The 20,070-nt window shown below is 49.8% G+C and overlaps 6 protein-coding genes across 6 annotated transcripts; 3 read left to right on the top strand and 3 right to left on the bottom strand.

Annotated features, from left to right (window-relative positions):
• Window positions 1-1,767: 1,767 nt before the first annotated feature.
• On the top strand, window positions 1,768-2,660 carry MAM_00148 (26S proteasome non-ATPase regulatory subunit 8; the record flags this gene model as incomplete). Its single annotated transcript, XM_040818948.1, has 2 exons — window positions 1,768-2,313; window positions 2,385-2,660. 2 exons carry the CDS (start codon window positions 1,768-1,770, stop codon window positions 2,658-2,660), a joined length of 822 nt encoding a protein of 273 aa, XP_040682212.1.
• A 789-nt stretch (window positions 2,661-3,449) lies between these two features.
• Window positions 3,450-6,825, bottom strand: MAM_00147 (Coatomer, alpha subunit; the record flags this gene model as incomplete). The annotated part of the gene is made up of 3 exons (XM_040818947.1): window positions 3,450-3,692; window positions 3,759-4,882; window positions 4,935-6,825. The coding sequence occupies 3 exons, from the start codon at window positions 6,823-6,825 to the stop codon at window positions 3,450-3,452; spliced, it is 3,258 nt and encodes a 1,085-aa protein (XP_040682211.1).
• Window positions 6,826-8,031: 1,206 nt separating this feature from the next.
• On the top strand, window positions 8,032-12,604 carry MAM_00146 (UDP-glucose:glycoprotein glucosyltransferase precursor; the record flags this gene model as incomplete). The annotated part of the gene is made up of 4 exons (XM_040818946.1): window positions 8,032-8,162; window positions 8,218-8,562; window positions 8,616-9,441; window positions 9,497-12,604. 4 exons carry the CDS (start codon window positions 8,032-8,034, stop codon window positions 12,602-12,604), a joined length of 4,410 nt encoding a protein of 1,469 aa, XP_040682210.1.
• A 634-nt stretch (window positions 12,605-13,238) lies between these two features.
• Window positions 13,239-13,926, top strand: MAM_00145 (HIT family protein 1; the record flags this gene model as incomplete). The annotated part of the gene is made up of 4 exons (XM_040818945.1): window positions 13,239-13,307; window positions 13,424-13,492; window positions 13,552-13,644; window positions 13,819-13,926. 4 exons carry the CDS (start codon window positions 13,239-13,241, stop codon window positions 13,924-13,926), a joined length of 339 nt encoding a protein of 112 aa, XP_040682209.1.
• A 313-nt stretch (window positions 13,927-14,239) lies between these two features.
• MAM_00144 (CRAL/TRIO domain protein) lies at window positions 14,240-15,717 on the bottom strand (the record flags this gene model as incomplete). Its single annotated transcript, XM_040818944.1, has 2 exons — window positions 14,240-14,718; window positions 14,769-15,717. The coding sequence occupies 2 exons, from the start codon at window positions 15,715-15,717 to the stop codon at window positions 14,240-14,242; spliced, it is 1,428 nt and encodes a 475-aa protein (XP_040682208.1).
• Window positions 15,718-17,975: 2,258 nt separating this feature from the next.
• On the bottom strand, window positions 17,976-18,521 carry MAM_00143 (C2H2 finger domain-containing protein; the record flags this gene model as incomplete). The annotated part of the gene is made up of 3 exons (XM_040818943.1): window positions 17,976-18,174; window positions 18,237-18,416; window positions 18,472-18,521. The coding sequence occupies 3 exons, from the start codon at window positions 18,519-18,521 to the stop codon at window positions 17,976-17,978; spliced, it is 429 nt and encodes a 142-aa protein (XP_040682207.1).
• Between the last annotated feature and the right edge of the window lie 1,549 nt (window positions 18,522-20,070).

Genomic DNA, 20,070 nt, shown 5'->3' with positions numbered 1-20,070 from the left:
TGGAGCCTGAGTGCCTTATCTGATGCTCGAATGCCCAGTGGCGAGGAACACTGCCTCAAGTGTCCGACGTCGCTGCCCCGCCAGGTTCGAGGCGGAACAGTCTGGACACACCAGGCTGGGCTGCGTTGCCGTGGTACAGACTAACAGTTGAACCAAGTTTGGCAGCCGTTGACCCGTCGAACCATGGAAAGTGGGGGTTGTTCTGGCAGGGGAAGGGGGGGACGCACCCGAGCAGTCTGCGAGTGGCTCAAATCTCCGTATGGAAAATGCTGCCCTAAAGAAGGTCGAAAAATGCCAACAAGCTGCATGGAGTGTCTCGTAGCATAGCCCAGCCAGCTCCGTACACTGGCACAATACTCCGTATCCGGGGCAATGCACTCTACGTAGTAGAATTATTCGTACATACTCCGTATCCTGGCTGCGGTCGTCTGGCGCAGGGCCATGCAGTTCAGGGGGGGAAATCCCGCAATGTGCTGTGCCCCTTGGTCCGCTCCCCACTGAGATCAATCTGGTTTTATTAGAGGCTGCTTACTCCCTACCCTGCTCCCTTTGATCGTGTGGTTGGCCGCCGCAGAGTCCGGCTGTCAACGGCCCGCCCGCTCGTCTTGGCTCTTGTTGACTGGCCAAAATGCTCAGAATTCAGAAGCTAACTGCTGCAGCCGAATGCGCCACCTCCAGAAATAGTTGCATTGGTCTTCTTGACTTTTGTCCCAAAGTCAGCCCGAACCTCTCACAAGGCACAGATTTCTCCCCTCCCCTATCCTATGGCTTGGGCTACCAAGTAACAATCTCGGTGGGGTTGCGTTTTTCTACAAAGCGACAGCAGCATCAACAATAGGCGGGTGAAACTGACTGACTGGTCATGCGTCAACCAAGCATCGACGTTCTTGGACACGGACAAGTTGGGCAATTGTGAAGTCGGAGAACATGCGGGCGAGCGGGCTATGGCTTGCACTATATTTAGATTACAATGCCCTACATCTAGTAACGTCAGACATGTACACTGTGATGGCTGACGAATTGGCCACCTATAGGATGTATCTACAATTAGATCAGTGCAGCATCACTTGCTCACATCCCTGACATATTAGATCAAGCCTCAGGCTTGCTTACTCTGTTTTTCCCCTCTCCTCTTTCGGATAGTCCCATCCCAACTAAAAAGACCGCCCGACTGCTCGACATGGATATTACGAGTGGTTATTCCGTAGTATTGCCTCCATTCGCTTGCGATAGTGGCATGCGATTGATGCATTGCTTTCCTGATAGCCTGGCATTTTGGGATGGTGCTCACTTTTGAGTCGTTGGTTCCTGTCAGCAGGCAGCAGTTCCCTTAACAGTCTCTCAACAATTAGTGTTTGCCTTGCAGGATGTTCAAGTGGGTAGCACTTGGTATCACAACCGTCGCGTGGGTGGTCCAATTCTGTAGTTACGGGTTTATCTCTATTTGAAAGCAATCAAGGATTGCTGTGTGTTCTGAACGGCTGGGTTCGAGTTCCCGCCTTTGACACTTTGACCTAGAGAGGGGCCTAGGCTTGATTATGTAAGCTGGACCACCCACCCAGCCTCGTCACCACCGCCAGCCTAGCCCATTGTGCTGTGCCATCCACCTAGCAGGGAATTGGAATAGCACCGGGCCCACATCTACATCTACCCGAGCACGACACCCTTCATTCTTCTGTTGTGGTGATTGGCACCCCGAATATATCTCTTGACCGCCTTCATATTTTCCTGTTGAAGTCCCCTTTAGCGGAATATCAAGCTGTCGTCATGGCCGAACGCAGTGTCTCGCACATCCTAAGCCAGCTCAAGCATTCTCCGTCGATGAGCTACCCCGAAGCAAGTGTCCTTCTTTCCAAAGCCAAACTCGCCCTTCTGAGCTTGAATGCCCTCACTCCAAGCCGGTTGGCGTCGCCTCAACTTCTTGCCCTCGCTCGCGAGACCTTTGAACAAGGCGCTCTCTTCTCCATCAGAGCACGCAATCCGGAAGCCTTTACGCGCTATGTACAACAACTTCAGCCCTTCTATGAGCTTCCATCAGCGACTCTCGCCCCGAACCTGCCCGAGCGAAACAAAGTGACTGGGCTGAGTCTCCTTCTCCTTTTAACACAAGGTCGTTATGCGGAATTTCACTCAGAGCTTGAAGGCCTGGCCAATCGTGATGGAGGAGGCAGTTCCGGAGACGTGGAAGGCGACCGGTACCTTGGGTACCCTATTCGACTGGAGAGATGGCTGATGGAGGGCAGCTACGACAGGGTATGGAAGGCAATGAAGAGCAGTGAAGTTCCATGCGACGAATACGGTGTCTTCTCAGAAGTGAGTACTGATGCGCAACATCTTGGCAACCCCCGTATGATGTGACTACGGTCTAACGAAACAATGTACAGATTTTGAAGAATCAGATCAGATCTGAGATTGCAAGCAGCAGTGAGCGAGCATATACAAGTCTACCGATTAGCTCCACGAAATCTCTACTTTTTCTCGATTCCGAGGGTGATGTCATCCAATTTGCCAAGTACAGAGGCTGGGTGGTCAGAGATGGGCATATTTACTTCCCAGATGCAGTAGACTCGAGTGAGGACAGCCCTCAGAGCAAGGACGTCAGCCAGGTCATCATAGAGAACACGCTGGGATATGCTCGGGAATTGGAGACTATTGTGTAAATTCTAGATTGGAGAATGAGTCGTTATTTGAGTTGATGCAGGAATAGAGCAAGATGGAGATGGAGCTGTTTTCCCCTGAAAATTGCTACGTATTGAAACGTAACACTACCATTGTGCATTAAGTTAGAAGTAAGTCTGCCTAGATGCTTATGAGGATATGATCGTTCTCATTGAGAATCGGCCACCACGGCAAATGTGTCTCCATTGGGAGCTAGGTTCTCGTGCCGCTCCTTGATGGCTTGTCCTTCGTTTGACTTGAAGTCTCGACACGCTTCACAATCTCGCAAAGTTCTGCGAAAATCAGGTTCAAATACTGACCAAATTTTTCCAATGCTTTTTGAATATAAACCGCTTGCCTCGGAATATACTGGAAGGCCTGAGTTGACAATACAGCATTTCCCTTGATGAGAGGGCCTTCCCTTGAGATGACAGCCTCCAGCTACGCCTTGGGCCCAAACAGGTATGTCAAATTTGACAACCTTGGAGGGAGCCGCTATTTCCATTCCCGCTGCCTTATATTTGAATTCTCTGACGCTGATTCCTAGTTTCGATGCCTTTGAGGCAGCTATATTATCCCTTCTCAAGAATCCGTTATGGAGAATCGGTATTCTATTTTCCGACGCAAAGCTTGCTTTGGCTTCTAGACTAGCCCTACTCCTCCAATCAAAACCGAATAGTCCCCAATCCCACATCGTTGCCTCGTATTGAGTAGGCCTCGCCGTTATTTTTGTCACCATGTTCAAAGCAACATCTTGTCTTGGAGACATCTCCCCCAACCTCGCTATATATCTATGCAAATAGCTTCAACCCGCTGCCATGTTTGCCAATCTCGCAAATCTCGCACACACGGCAGACAGTTCCCTTGAATTTTGAGTGATATTTGGAACCATCGAAAGCACACTCTTCGTACGACGTGCCGCTGTAAATTGGTGTATGACTGGCAGCACAAACCTCAAACTCAGCAAATTGATCGAATTCAATGTCAATAGCGTCGTTCGGGTTCCTCTCGCATTGTACCTTGGTTTTTCGGGCCTAGCAGATTTGTATACATTAGTCGGACCAGTACTAGTAAGGACTTGCGATGTAATATCAACTCACGTTTTCTACAATCTTTGTAGAGCCTCCATTTGCGATGATTCGATTGGCGAAGCTCAAGGCAGAATTGTAGTTCTTGCTCTTAACAGCCAATTGCATGGCGCTAAGGAGGGCCAACTGCCGGTGTGGTACCTCAATTTTAGGAATGGTGAAATATGCAGACAACTCCAAGCTCCTCTTCAGCTTCGCTGGATCCTGAGCTACAGCATCTGGGGCTCCCAGACTCCGCCTAGCGAGCTCAATGTCCATGGCGACCGTATATTCACCTGCAGAGGTGATGAGTTTCTTTGCCTCAGCCATCTCAGCTTCGCTGGATACCGCATTGACTAGGATGGCATGCAAAATGCCTTTGAACACCTTGACGCCGTCTTCCAACTTATTTGCCTTCATTGAATCATAACCTTTCTGGAGATCATTGGTAGCGAGGTATTCGAGATCTCGTGGAATAATGGGAAGAACATGGCGAGGGTCAGTTTCGTCAACCGTTCGACGCACGTAGTTGACCAAGGCTGGTAGGCCTGACGATGCCGGAAGGAAGCTTCTGGTAGCTTGATACACCTCCAAGAAACGAGGTTTTAATGGTGCAAAGTGCACTGCTCCGACTTGCCTATTCAAGAGCTGCATGGCGGATTCAAAAGACCCTCCTGCTGCATGATCGGCCGCCAGTGGAGAGTTCCGCGCCCACATGTCTGCCTCACTACTTCCCGCACCCCCAGCTTCAGCACCATCGACGTTCACAAAATCGCTGTCGATTTCGGGGGCATCATCGTCACCCATATCCCAACCTGCGGCATCTTCATTATCTTCCTCAGTCAGGCCGCCATTTCTTTTCAGTGTGGGAGCATCATCTCCCTCTTCATGAAGGGTTGGTCGGTCAGCCATAGCTGGGTCATCCTCCAGAGAGAGGCCTTCCACTTGACCAAGTAATGCCTTTTCAAAGACTGACTGAGAGCTTGCCTTTGTAGGCCAGTTGCTCTTGAAGGTGAGCACAACAGGTTTAGGCGTATTCAAGGGTTCACCAAGTTTTGGCATGGTGAGTTGGTCTTCAGTAGCCCCTGTAGCTTCCAAAATGGCCCGACATTCATCGTCCAGTCCGTTCGACTTCGCAGTCATGTAAGCAAGGGGATCTACTAATTGTTAGCTTGCAGTCTTCATGCATATGTAGTATGCATCACTCACAAAGGTCAATTTCTTTGAACATCTGGATTCGATCTTCAACATCACCCAAATACAGAGCGTTGTGGAACCGGGAAGTAAAATCTCCCCGATGTTCAGCAATTTTCGCCATTCGCGCCAACTTCGAGTGATCACCTGTAGCCAGATACAAAAATGACAGTTTGTCAAACTGCTTCAGCTTCTGGTAGCACATTTCGACAATCTGATGATTGCCATGCGCAAGGGCCTCGGCACTTAGCCGTGTCCAGAATTTTGGTTTATCCAATTCCTTAGCCATCTCAACAGCCACGTCCAGATTGCCGCATTCAATAGCTAGATCAAATCTAGTTGTTGAATCCTGCACGAATTGCAAGGCAATTTCAGGATAGCCTTTCTTTTGTAAATATGAAATAATAGATTGTCCCACCAAACTGGATGTACGGATGATGTGCAGCATCTCTTCATAATTTCGCTTGATTAAAGCAAGTTTGAATCGGTACTCGGTCGGGTCGATCTGTAGAATTCGTGGTTTTGCGGTGCGGTCTAAGCAGTGCACATTGCGACCCTTCACTCGAACCAGATATACAGTTTGATCCAGAGTACGGACAATGCCATTATCGCCGTTGAGTAGTGTGTACTTCACATGGTTCAATGTCGAGTATAGGAGTACACCAGCATCATCCCATGTCGCGCTTTTGATCCGTATAGTTTCGTGCAGTGTACTGACCTGCTCAAGACTTTTTGTGACAATCGTAACGTTGTGTTTGCTAAGAAGTGCAGCGTAAAGTCCGTCATTGGACCATACAACATACTTAACACCGCTGACAGAAAGTTCAGCAGTGCTCTTCTTTTGCTGAATGTCGTACAAATGAATGGCCGTTGGTGTGATAATAAGCAAATGACCAGTCCCGCCAAAATAAATATCACTGGTCCCGACAGGTGGCTTGAAGGAACGAGTGATATTATTTGACAAATCCTTGATGTCAATGGTCTGGTTCGAGGTATCCAGGACAGCGAAACGATTCCGCGCGACGAAAATAGCAGAATTACCTAATCCTCGCTTTGACTCAGTTGGCTCGATAACACCTGAGCCATCTTTGGGGAGACCGACTAGTTCATAGGAACCCCCTTCGGCTGGGGTCGTGACTAGGACAGACCTCTCAGCGGGGTTGTAAGACAAGGTGCGAGGAGTTACCCAGGGGCTGCCAAGCTTCTTCAGCGATAGAAGGGTTGGGCTTTCGACATTCTTCTGGAAGTCGTAGGATTTGATATGTTTCTCTTTTGTGATGTAGAAGAGCATGTTCTGGTGAGTCGCAGAAGCAGGCCGTTCGCGTTCCAGTTTGAAAACCATGACACCGTTATCATGGCCTGCAGCGAAAAGATTGATCTCCGGGTGTGCTGCAATGACCCAAAATCGGTCATTTTCCCTCTTGAAAGACTGGACGGCAGTTCGTTTGTTCAAATCCCAGACCCGAATTGTTTTGTCCTCACCCGCCGAAAGAATCAGGTCCTGGTGGGGGTGAAACAAGCAGCCAGAGGCGTTGTGGAAATGGCCTCTGCATGTGTCGACCTCCCATGCCTTAGTCTCACTCATGCGCCAGAGTTTAACCAATCGATCGTCTCCAGCAGATACAATTAATGGCATTGTGGGATGGAACGCAACCCAATTAACTCCACGGTCGTGGCCTTCTAGTACAAACTTGACGACAGCATCAGTATTGCCGAACATGTCTGCCTGGTTTTGATTGGCACGTGCCATCTGATCCTCGAAGCTCATGGACGTAGGAGCAGAATGCTTCTTGCGAAGGCCGGAAATATCCCAAACGCGAACAGACTGGTCGAGAGATGCGGAGACAACGAGGTCTTCTTTCGGATGGAATTGGGCGCACATAGTGTAGTGATTGTGCCCAGTCATAGTGCAGACTATACAACAAGTCAATTAGTACACTGGAAGTTCGGAATTCCAGGTGAGATCACAAACTTAAAGATCGGTTTTGCCAGTTCCAGATGCGAATGGTCTGATCGTCCGAAGACGATAAAATCCATGGCAATTCATGATGAAAAAACACAGTGCGAACGTAGTCAAGATGGCCATTCAATGTAAACAGGCAGCGTCGTGTCTGATAGGACCAGACTTTGATCTTGTAGTCGTCGCCACCAGACACAAAGAGAGGTTGCGTTTTATGGAAATCCACTCCTCGAACCGGACCATCATGTTCTTCGAACCGGTCGATAAGTGTGCCCATTCGGTAATCCCATAGTTGGATAGTAGAGGAATGAAGTGCAACGAGGATCCATGGTCTACCAAGTGGATTAGCTCTAACCGATTAATTCCACGGAGAATAGCTAAAATACCTTTTAGGATGAAAAGCAATGCCTTTTGCCCTTGAAGACTTCGACTCAAACTGCACCAATATAAGCATGTTGAACAGGTTCCGACAATATTGGCAAGAAATACCTTGGTTAACATGCCAGGGGAGGACTGCATTTTGGCGAGGGTAGAAGCCGCAGCTTCGTGCGTTGAGTTAAGCAGACGACAGTTTGCAGAATCTTAATGAGAATGAGGATGTATCGGCTACTCCTTGCTGCGATCAATGTGGCACGGTGACCAACGGGTCAACGTCAATGTTGTCGCACGCAAGGGATGTTGGTAAGGTAGTAAATTATCGTGGGTTATTGGCCTTCCGTCTCCTGGCATGCAATGAGCATCGTGTCCAACTCTAAGCCGCACTAACATTCTTCCGCTTCTCTTGGCAGGGTACCCCACTACTCATTTCTGCCGTCCAGAAGGTCATCACCACGCTAATCTGCATTAGGAGAGCTTGTGGACCTCAGAGTTGCGACTGTGTTCATACCTAGGTACGTACATCTCAAGCATTGTGGGAAGCAAAATCCAAGGTCTATATGGAATCTTCTCAGCGCTATTCCGATAAATGCGCAATTAATCGAATTAATGAATCAGTCTGTATAGCGAGAACTGGCGAAGCACTGATACCGAGGCACCACAGGCCTTCAGTGGCCTCAGCACGGCATCACCACGAACCACAAAGCTTCTGCAAGCTAAGCATCACAACTCATCCATGCCAATTGTGGTTGGACTACTCTAAATTTCTGCATCACTATGCGTCTACCATGTATAGCACGGCTGCTCGCTGGCTTCTCGCTCTTAGTACCGCCTGTGTCGGCTGTTTCGGCTGTTAAAGTAGGCATGATTGCAGCTTTTGATGCCGCGCCATATTTACTAGAGCTTGTGTACGGTGCTGTCATCTCTGAAACCCTCGTCTATTTGCCTGCTAACAAATCGAAGGGAGACTGCGGCGGGAGAGAACTCATCTTCATACTTCCCTTTGCTAGATCGAATCGCAAGCGGTTATTTTCTGACAGCGTCATCGGAAGCTGAACTGTATCGCCGGTTCCTCGACGTGATTCACGAAGATGGGCATATAACCAGATCAGACGCCCTATCTACATTCAACTTGGCGCTCTCTTTACGATCCGCGGCCCCTAGGATCGAAGCACACTACCAACACTACTCCAAGGCTATGGAACCTCTGAAGGAATTGCGAGATTGCGATACTTGGGTTTTACTCGACCACATGCAATATTGTACGCCTAATCTCGATACAGGAGAAAAGAATGATCTGGCTTCCGCGTATGTGACCTTTCTATTTCATGTGGAGTATAGTTTGCTAATTGCCTTTTCAGGGTCGCCAAACCGCTACCTTTTGATCGCAGTCTGGGTATGGGAAGGGATGCTATTCTATATGCTGACCCTACCTCAAACGAATTTGCCGAGTATCATCAGTCACTGTCAAAGGCGGCACATGCCATGAATCTACGTTACCGACTTCGATATCGTCGCAGCAAGTCTCATATTAGCCGACCATTGCCAGTCAGCGGCTATGGAGTGGAACTCGCATTAAAGAAGACCGATTATATAGTGATGGATGACAGACATTCCAGCAAAAACACGGACCAAAGCCCGATGAAACCGGTTGAGGTCCTCGATGGAACAGACGACGTGGTTGATTTAAAGCCCCTTTCTACTTCTGAGCTCTCTTCCATTGGAATGAAAGCTGCGTCGTACATCAAAAACAGTGACCACCCGTTCGATGCCTTGGTGAAACTCACCCAAGATTTCCCCAGATTTGCATCTTCTATAGCCTCTCAAAATGTCTCCCAGGCGTTTGCTGCGGAAAACAAGCAGAATCGAGCACAGAAGATGCCTGGTGGTGTCAATTTTCTGTGGATGAACGGAGCGCAGCTTACCGATCGAGAGATTCAACCTTTTGCTCTTGCTAACATGCTACGAAGTGAAAGGAAACTTGTTGATGGAATTCGAGATTTGGGGTTCGATGGAGAACAGGCCGTTGCTCTTCTCAGCCACAAAGCAGTGTCAACTATCCATAAAGACGACAAACCATTACGTTATGATTGGACAGATAGGTTAGAGGCAGGCGGTGTAATCTTATGGCTCAACGATTTGGAAAACGATGAAAGATATATATCGTATCCAAAGACGTTGACTTCAGTAAGTTCCCCCATATTGTTGTTTTCCAGACCTCTCTTTTGACTGCGAAGTACAGCTGCTACAACTCACCTTCCCTGGTCAAATTCCACCGATTGGCCGAAATGTCTTCAACTTGGTCATTCCCGCCGACTTGTCCGATGCCGAGGATCTACAATTCATCTCCGAGGTGGAAGCTATCATCGATCGCGGTGTCCCCATTCGATTTGGACTGGTGCCGCTGCAGTTGTCTGATGAAGCAAAGACTCAAGCAAAGATTGCATATTTTCTGACAGAAAACTATGGCATTGAATCTACAATATCGTACATTAAACAGCTGGCTAAAGCTCAGCAGAAAATGACTGATTCTGGGACTCTTCTATCAACGATTACTGAGAGCCGTACACTTTTACCTGGAGGCGAGAGCATGTCGTTGTCCATGATATTGCAAGCAAGCGACTTTACGGAGAAGCTCGTACAAGCTGGGAACTGGGCCAGAAGGTTGAAAGCCGACACTGCTGTTCGCCCATTATTTATGAACGGTATTCTGGTCCCTCGTGACCAAAACTGGATGCAATCACTGGGCATGAAAGTCTCGGGTGACCTCCAGACTATTCAAAGGGGGATATTTCATGGCGTCTTAGATGATGATACCTGGACTATTGAAGTATTTCTCGAAGGTGCCGTCTCGCGACGCAACATTTATATTTCGGAGACAAACGAAAAAGCCCTGCGAGTATTAAATATTGCCAAAATCTATGACGAGAATGCGGATATGTTTAATGCGGTTCCGATTGTCGATTCCTCTGCAGAATCAACAACAGAGAATTGGGCAGTTGTTACCGTCCTCGCGGATATGTCTTCCAGAGCAGGCCTTGATATACTTTTATCGGCCCTGGAGTTCAGGCGCAGTAACCCGGCAGTCCGTCTGGATTTCATCAACACTCAAGCCGATTTCAAGGCCTCTTCTCAGGTCAATAGGGCTTTGAAAGCTAATCAAGCGAAGTTCAAAGAAATTGTAACCATACAAGAGCTGGAAGAGCTCCTTCGTGAGGCCTCGGATTACGATGCCAGTGACAATTTTGCAGCATCTGTGGCAGAATTTCTCGCTGAGACTAAAATACCGACCGGTTCACAAGTCGTCATTATGAACGGACGAGTGATAGGGCCGATCGCAGCAGCATCGACTTTCAATGCCGATGATTTTGAGCAGTTGCTGGAGTATGAGCAGACACGCCGTATTCTTCCCGTTCATGCCGCAGTTGCCGAACTGGGCTTGAGCGAAAGGATTTCGGATTCTATGGCGGCTGCCAAACTCAGCTCCATTGTAGCGCTCTCAGCGCTCTCAGATTTTCCTGAAGGAATATTCGAATCCTCTTCGGGGGTCCGTTCTACGATATATACCGCTTGGAACTCGAGCCACACGGGTGTAGAATCAGGGGACCCAAAGAAATCCAGCATACATATTGTCGGATTGTTGGATCCTGTCAGTGAAAAAAGCCAAAAATGGGTCTATATTCTGAGAGTGCTCGCAGAGTTGGACGGCGTCTACGTGAAACTCTTCCTGAATCCCAAAGAACTGGTTGAGGAACTTCCTGTAAAACGATTTTTCCGTTACGTCATCGAATCGACGCCGAAATTTGACGAGAACGGCAGTGTCAAAGACTTGACAGCAACTTTCTCAGGGCTTCCATTAAATGCATTGATGACTGTGGGCATGGACGTTCCGCCAGCCTGGCTAGTTGCACCAAAGTCGTCCGTACATGACCTCGATAATATTCAATTAAGCGCTGCAAAGTCGGACATTGAGGCTACCTACGAGCTGCAACATATCTTAATTGAAGGGCATTCTCGCGATGATCAGGAATCTGCCCCGCGAGGTGCCCAACTAGTTCTGGCAACGGAAAATGAGCCTCATTTAACAGACACCATTGTCATGGCAAACCTTGGGTTTTTCCAGTTCAAAGCAAATCCTGGCGTGTATAATATTCGGCTCAAAGAGGGTCGAAGTGCCGAGATCTTTACCATTGAAAGCATTGGCGCTCAGGGATGGGAATCAGCACCTGATGACAAAGGCAACGAACTCGCCTTGATGGATTTTCAAGGCACCACGTTGTATCCGCGACTCAAACGCCGCCCTGGAATGGAAAATCAAGACGTTTTAGAGGACACTAGTAACTCATCCAAGGGCAGCATGGTTTCAAAAAGCCTAAAATTTGCCGAAGGGCTATTGAGTGGCGGAAAAGGCAAATCCACTTCAGATTCACAGCATGCTGAGATCAACATATTTTCTGTTGCTAGTGGGCATCTGTATGAGCGGATGCTCAACATCATGATGGTTTCTGTCATGCGCAACACGAAACACAGCGTCAAATTCTGGTTCATAGAACAATTTCTCTCGCCGTCGTTTAAAGAGTTTATACCGCATCTCGCAAACGAATACGGTTTCAAATACGAGATGATCACATACAAGTGGCCACACTGGCTTCGGCAGCAAAAAGAGAAGCAAAGGGAGATTTGGGGATACAAAATCCTCTTTTTGGACGTTCTCTTTCCGCTGTCGCTTGACAAGGTTATATTTGTAGACGCTGATCAGATTGTTCGCACCGACATGATGGATCTTGTTAACCTGGATCTGAACGGTGCGCCGTATGGCTTCACGCCGATGTGTGACTCTCGAACGGAGATGGAAGGGTTCCGATTCTGGAAGCAAGGCTACTGGGCGAACTATCTCCGTGGGAGGCCATACCATATTTCTGCTCTCTATGTCGTGGATTTACGCCGTTTCCGTGAGCTGGCCGCCGGAGACCGACTCAGACAACAGTACCACGCTCTCTCAGCCGATCCGGCTAGTCTGTCAAACTTGGATCAGGACTTGCCTAACCACATGCAATTTCAAATTCCAATCCATAGCCTATCGCAGGACTGGCTTTGGTGCGAGACGTGGTGCAGCGATGAGAGCCTCGCAAAGGCTCGGACCATAGATCTATGCAACAATCCTCAAACCAAGGAACCGAAACTGGACAGAGCGAGGAGGCAGGTCCCTGAGTGGACAATGTACGATCAAGAGATTGCTGCCCTTGACTTGAAGCGTAAACAGCGAGTCCAGTCGGAGGCAACAGAAACGGACAGAACGAGATCAGAAGATGGAGAAGCAGGACACCATCACTCAAGGGATGAACTGTAGAAATGGTTCTATTGGCTATTTCTGACAATCGTGGCTCTGCAAGTGTATATTTTGTTTGATAGAGTATTTACATTTTGCACAAAGCGACGTGGGCCAATCATTCGTGTCCGTTTATTGAACGTGTATGGAGTAGCGTTCACGACTTGGTGCCAATTTCTATCTCGTTGGACCACTGACGGTTGCGAACGTCGCGACTGGGCAGCCGTTGCTTTGATACCGCAGTCCGATGTGAAGAGCGGAAATGCTCAATGGGCCACCATTCGCACTTCCACACGGACTTGTAGTTTTCCGCACGGTATACTATATATAATATGTGTTGTCCTGTGTCTGGAGTGCGACGAGTTCCCCTCCCCGCTTCGGCCAACACAAGAACGTCGTTTCGACAGAAAGACCCCCCCACCTCCACCTCCACCTCCACCTTCCCTCCGCCATCTCGCAGACACAAGATATCTTGAACAAAAACAACGGCCTCAATGTCCTGCATCTTTTGCCGCATCATCAAGGGTAAGGAATGGCGGTGGATGGCCACGGATGAGCAGATGCCAAGCTGACTGTCGAGGGGGTTGTTTCATCACGAGCTCAATTTTGCTGACATGGCCACCCGCTCGGGTTGCCTCCAGGCGAGATTCCCTGCATGAAGCTCTTTGAGAGCGACAAGACGCTGGCTTTCCTCGACGTTGGGCCGCTGAGCAAAGGTCATGCTGTACGTGTATTGGCTTCTCTGAGCAGCAACGACTCTGGCAATATATATGCTGGGTATGCCGGCGCTGTGGCTTTTTTCTTTTTTTTGCTGAAAACTGACAAGATGCTTTCACCAAGCTTGTCATACCCAAGTACCATGGTGCAAAGCTAGCCGACATTCCTGATGACCAGCTCACGGAAATCCTGGTAGGCCCAGCGTTGCACGTGGTGTGATATCACGTCGCCAGCTGACATACCCGTCACAGCCTACCCTGAAAAAGCTGGTGACCGCAACAGGAGCCGTTGACTACAACATACTCCAAAACAATGGTACTATGGCTCACCAACAGGTTCATCATGTGAGTCAGACCCTTCCTGTTCCTTGTCGTATATGGGCCGTGGGTAGTGTGGATGCTAACCTCATGCTCCCTCCCTCCCCCTGGTGCGCAACTCGTTATAGGTTCATTTTCATATGGTCAGTATCTTCAGCCGCTCAGTGATTTGAAATAGCGGTCCTGACCTTGAAATACTAGATTCCAAAGCCTAATGACGCACAAGGCCTGGGAATCAATTGGCCTTCTACACCAGGTGACATGGAAAAGCTCAAGGTTCTTTGCGAGGAAATAAAGTCCAGGATGTAGAATGTCGGTCAATCAAGGAGTCTTCGTACGGGTACGGCAGTGCCAGAAACCTGTGTCGCTGTGCCACCGTGTGCAATTGCTATCGCATTCTATTTGCAACTGTCACTCCGAAGTATATTTGTAATCTACTCTCTATGCACTACAACGTAAATCGATGTCATTGAGGGAACGCGAAGAGCTTGCCATGCTTGCCGCCGCTCCGACTAGCGGCAACTGAACTGGAGGTCTGGCTTAGGTCCAGCGGGCGCCGAAACAAATCCATCAGTGTTATACCCAGGAACCGACACGGTCGTTTGCTGTGTCAATGCCAAGTTCACTCTCTCCCGAGGTCGCTGGAGGGACCAGACTTGGAATCAGTCTTTCGATACCAATTGACGTCGCCATCAGAACGAATGACTCCCTGTCGGTCATACAGAGACCGGGCTCTTACGTACGGGTCGAGCTGCCAGTAACCGTCCCTGAGCTTTGTAGCAATCTGATTTCGCTCGGCCTTATCGGCTTCAGCTTCTTCGCCAGTGGCGTGTGTTATCCAACGTCGAGTGGCAGCTTCGTACTGTGCATACAACGCCTCCCTCTCCCCCAGCAGTCGATCTCTGGTTTTGGTATCCTTCATCAAGTCATTTTCACCTTCAATGGGCTCTTCAAACTCGAGCTTCCAATCCTCATCGCCGTCTAGGTCCTTAATGAGCTGGCTTGGATGAATGTATTGCTCCAGCCCAGCTCTGTGGTTGGTAAAATGGACCTTGGCAGCCACAACTGGATCCAGCCAGCCACGGATGATCTTCCAGATGCCTGTCCAACATAAGCCTCCGCTCGATCAAGTCATGGGGAAATAAGCAAACCTTGGAACAACCACGGTGCATTGTGGACGAGAACAACCCCCAGAGATTCGGGATAATTTGCTTCAAAACACTGGATCATAAACTTGACGGGATGATAGTCCATGTTGGCTAAAGCGAACCCAGTCATATCGAATATGATGTTCTGATTGCTGATGTTAGCCGGTTGAGTAACTTGCCGGCGGGGAAGGTTGCAACTTGCCGCTGTATCAACGGGAGGCTTCAGTGTAAGACGAGCAGTCTCGATGAGGAAGACCGTGTACCTCTCCAAGCTCTCGGGAGATTGGTCGGCAGCTTTGTGTAGGCGGACTCTGACGACACAGATTGGACGGCCCTCTTTATCGGTACCATGCAAGAAGCTTTTGCCCATACGAGCTTGTTTGAGAAAGTCGTGGCCTAGTTTCTTTGCATGCGCATCCCCAGCTTTTTCATCGGCAGCGGCGCCGGCTTCTCCATTTTTCATGATATCTTGATCAACCTTCATTTTCGTGTACCTCCAGTTCATGGACGATATCAACATGACGAGCGCCTTTTCAACATGCCACTTGCGGGCGCGCAGAAAGCGTAGGAGCAGCGCGTCGGGATGATCTTGCTTCATCATTGCCCACATTGTCTCTCTTATCTCCTCCGGCTTCTGGGTTGCTAAGATTTCCTGATACTGCTTGGTCAAACCATATTTGTCTTCATGTGCTGAGTCAGTAGTAGTATTGGTACCACCGGAAGAGGCGGCGGCTGGCTGCTGGGGCGCGCCTCTAAAAAAACCGAAACCGCGCTTCTTTTTGTCGACTTGGGCATCTGAAGTCAATTTTCCATCACTCGCCGGCACCGCGTCAACATCTTTGGCGTCTGAAACGCCGCATACCTTGAGGACAGCGTCCCAGAGTTGACGGAGCTTGTCTTCCTGTTCAGCGGTCAGGTTCTCCAGGTGCCCGGGAGCAATCTTGTCGGCCATATTGTGGATACGGAGATGGTCAGTGCCGGATTCTATATCAGAGCCGGTAGACTCTCCAGCTATGAGCCAATATGTTATCGCAAAAGCAAGAGCCACCGCCCCCGCCGAGACGATCGTTGGGTAATGGACGCTGCTTTGAAGAGGAACGAGGGCAGGACAGTCTCCGTCTCCGCGAGCTGAATGAGAAACGTTGCGCGAACAGAGTGCGCTAGGAAGACAATGGCTTCTCAGGGTGGTAGGTTTGCCGAGGGAAAGTCGCTGGTTTGTGATTCTCAAAGTATTGATATGTTGAGGGCGAGGTTTGGATAGAGGACCGCGTTGGGTAGTTGGCAGCGTAGAAGGCCCTAGCTTGATATACGAAAGAGGCAGTGGATTCTTTCCGTTCCGACATACAGTACTCCTATGCAGCACGTGTAACAGATGAGATATTCCCAATGGTCGAGGGCCAACTGAGCCTGGACGGGCGGGCATATAAATAATCCTCATAGATGTTGCTAGCCGGGGGAGTCGGGACCAGAGCTAGGACGGGTCAAGGTATCTTCTTAATTCGAAGTGGCAGGCTAGCGTCATGACCCATGAAGGCTGGACTGGAGGAGCAAATGGAAAGCCAGATGATCAGTACACGGACGTCAGCATATCACCAGCCGGACTGGCAAGGAGTCAATTGACGTTGGAGCTCGCGACGTGGCCGTTGGGCGTCGGGCGTCTTGGTCGGCGGGCTGTGTAGTGTTTTCCGGTCAGTACTGCATGTCAGTGTCAGTTCACAGTGTTGGGCGGATACACGACGACCTGTGCGCGAGTATTAAGTTGCCCCAGGTAGGAGACAGTTACCTACCTAGGTTTGACCCCTTGGTCATAGGGGCCATGTCACGGCCTCATACGAATCAATAACTACCTTGATTGTGTGGGGGAGTCTGGGCATCCGGCGGTGGAGCTGACGGTAGGAGTGCACAGACCTGAAAATACCTGCTTAAGTAGATAACTGGAAAGTCTGGTTGTTGAGCCATCAACTTTATCGACCTACGTCCGTCCGTCCGTCCGTATACGTGCCTAGATACCGAAGGTATGTAGTTATAGGTTTCACAGTCACGGATTCTCAGTCACCGGCGATGAGCGAGGTGTGGCCTACTTCTTTGGTCAGGCAAAAAGTTGTGGGGTCAATAATGACGGCTTGAGAGCCTGATTGCTGGACTCGCCGGCTGTTGGGTGGGTGGCCCCTCGTAGCACGTGCTATGTAGTTATGCCCTTTGTGGTAAGTTAGACGTTGGAGCTCTCAGTTCGGACGCGGCTAGATGGATGAGCTTTTCGGACCTCCTCCTTCGCGCCAAACTTACCTACGTTGCAATGCATGCGCAATTATTGACTTAAGAGCGTTCGCTCTCATTATTCATGTCAGACAACGTCGATGAGCCAAATGGCGGCACTGCCATGAGTCGAAAACGTTCCAATTCCCGAGCGCGTAATTCTAGGCCAACAACCCCCCTCCGACCATCCTCACGATCTTCCTTCCGAGACTCTGCCCGCAATGTCCGGGGCGGCGGAGCAGAGTTTCCGCTGAATTCCTTTGAGCCTGCTTTCGCAGAACTTTCAGATGCTATGGCTGACCTCGAGGCCAACATGATGCACTTCCAACTCATGCACGAAAGTCTTGCTCGCTTTAGCGAGTCGTTTGCTAGCTACTTATATGGGCTCAATATGAATGCCTTCTGTGTCGACTTTCCCGAGGTACATTTCAACCCTGTCAAGTGGAACTTGCTTTCTAGATGCTCGCATGCTTTCTAACTTGGTATCTGAATCAGGGACCCATTGCTGAATCGTTTGCGCGACATCGCCATGACACAACTTCGGCCGAGGCTACCACTCGCCTCGAGACTGATGTTGAAGCTACGTTTATGTACGTTTACCCGGACCTCTTTCGAACCTCCTTACTCGCAACTCTGTCCAGTTGTGCATTTATCAGTACTAAGCTGCTTCATCAGGACGACCGACACCTCATTTATCGATAACCCGCCCACTGCAATGAAACAAACCCCCAAGCCCGGAGCCGTCGACACTCGTCAATCCCGTCTGCCTTTCGCACGCGGAACAACAAGAGGGAGGGCCAGTACTCGAATGGGCGCGCGGTCAAAAGGACCGGCAAGAGGGAGGGGTCGGGGCATAGAATGACGATGCATATTCACATGGGCTGGATCCCAGCCTTGCGCGGCTACTTTTTTCAGGATGTTTTATCTCCAAGTTCAAAAACAAACATCGGGCCGCTAGATTCCGTCGGAAAGGTATCTCGGGCGGATAACTGGGCCGGGTGGCAGAGCCCGCAGCTTATTTGTGGCCATTTCCCTATCTCCAGAGGCATCATTTTTCAAATCGCCATGCCTCTGGTTATCCATTTGCGACTCTGTATCGGCCCCAGGGATTTTTCGGGAATCTGGACTAGGTTCTTCGCGGAGCTGTTTGAGTCTATTGAAGATCGTTTAGTACACCGGCTGACGAGTGTAAAACAAAGTATGCGGGCCACGTACCTGCGCTTGTGCGGTTTGCCACGCCTGTGGTCATTCAAAGTACTCTCTCGGTCAAACCACTTGGCACATTCAATACAGTAGTGCTTCCCGAGACCTGGGAGGTCCTCGGCCGCTTTGGTGTCTTTGAATTGCGCGAGATGTCTTGAAGATATCAGGTCTGCCTTGATCTGATCCACATCTCTTCATCGCTGTTAGCTGGCGTCCCAGGCTGTAGATCGAATCGTCAGTTTCTAACCTGGTCTTCCTCCTCGTCTTTGTGATTGTGCGTTTGTTTCCGACGCCCATTGTGTAGATACGATTCGAGGACTGAATTTGGCGCAAATGTCGTTCAAGTGATATTTGGACAAGAGTGGATTTTTCCTGTGTGTCTAAATCGTTTAGTTGCCAGGAATAGCACGCCATCCAGCCAACCAAGAGGAAAACCCTTGTTGACTGAGATGCAACTGAAGATACCGACGTGGAATTCGCACAGTTGTTTGGCGGATGTGGAGCTGTGGGCTTGAATTCGGATATTCCTCGGACGTGGCTGCTAGATGTCGAGCTAACCAGCCAACGTTCCTACAGCGGCTCACATTACTAATGCATGAGTGGAGACAGGGATGTAGTTGACGACGCCCAAAATATCAAACCACCCTGCATGCAGGATAGGTTAGGAAACCACAGGTATGCAATTGTAGTTATAGCCGCACGGCGTACGGAGTAGAGCAGGTCAAGAAGCCTGCCCCCCCACCCCTGCATATGAGCTCCCTTTTTTTTTGGCCACGATCGAACGTGTCCTGCCACCGACTGTAGTCAGCAGTCAGTGCAAATTTGTTTTGAACTCTATGACGTAGTACAGAGGGAGACGACAAGACCGCCTTTATCCTGCAGGCGTGGTGCTGTACGCAACGGTGGTCGAAAACTCCGGAGCACAGTTCGGGCACCCAACTTTGACCTCAGGGGCAAACTGTAATAGTCAGCATCGAAATAGCAAATGACCCCATCATCGGTCGCCGAGGTCAAAGCTCCGAGTAAGCTCGCAAAAGCGAATCTCCTTGTGCGGTGACCGAAGGATCCAGTCATTGCCGAGGTCTGGAACCACGATTTACTAAATTAGCACTCCGCACTCCGTAGGCACTGCGGCTACAATGAAACTTGCGGCACAAGACTCAAGAGTACTTAGCCGACCGGAGCCGAGTTGCACGCTCGGAAAGAAGGGACATCGGGCAGTGCATCGCACGGGGAAACTCTCACTGACATTTCCCCGGCGTGCAATTTTCATTGGTGATAGTACGTGTATCAGCGCCTTGGTCAGCAGGATTGAGCTCTACCGGTCATGGTACACCTATACCATCACAGTCACGGCGCGGCGTCATCCGCAAGTAAATGGAATGTGAATACACCAAGCGATGCCCTGGTGAGGGCTTTTGCTAGCCGAACCACATAAAGTGGGGCGGGCACGATTAAATAAATGAATGGCAACATTCTGAACCTTGGCGGTCCAGGTCCAGCATTGACATGTGCTGTCCGACTGCCCCAGGCCAACCCCGGGCTGCTGGTCAGCAACACTGCTCAGAAGCCACTTGTGTCTGTTTAACCCTGGGCCCTGTTTTTCCATGCCCTCTCGTTCGCTGGAAAGCGCGAAGCCTCGGGGCATGTGGAGGTCCTCAGCGTGGATTATTATCTCGACGCTTGTGACTGGCTGGAGTACCAGACGGCCCCGTAGCAACACCGGAATCCGCAACGCCAAGCCCCTCTTGCTTGTGTTCTCCCCGATGTCCCATGTGCCAACTCTCACATTCATCAACCTTCACATTCAACCCTGGGCTCCACATCACGTCCGTCTAGTCTGGTT

This window comes from Metarhizium album, assembly GCF_000804445.1.
Source record: "Metarhizium album ARSEF 1941 chromosome Unknown scaffold_1, whole genome shotgun sequence".
NCBI lineage: Eukaryota > Fungi > Ascomycota > Sordariomycetes > Hypocreales > Clavicipitaceae > Metarhizium > Metarhizium album.
The sequence above is the reverse complement of the archived record's forward strand: the minus strand, read 5'-3'. Positions and strand labels throughout refer to the sequence as shown.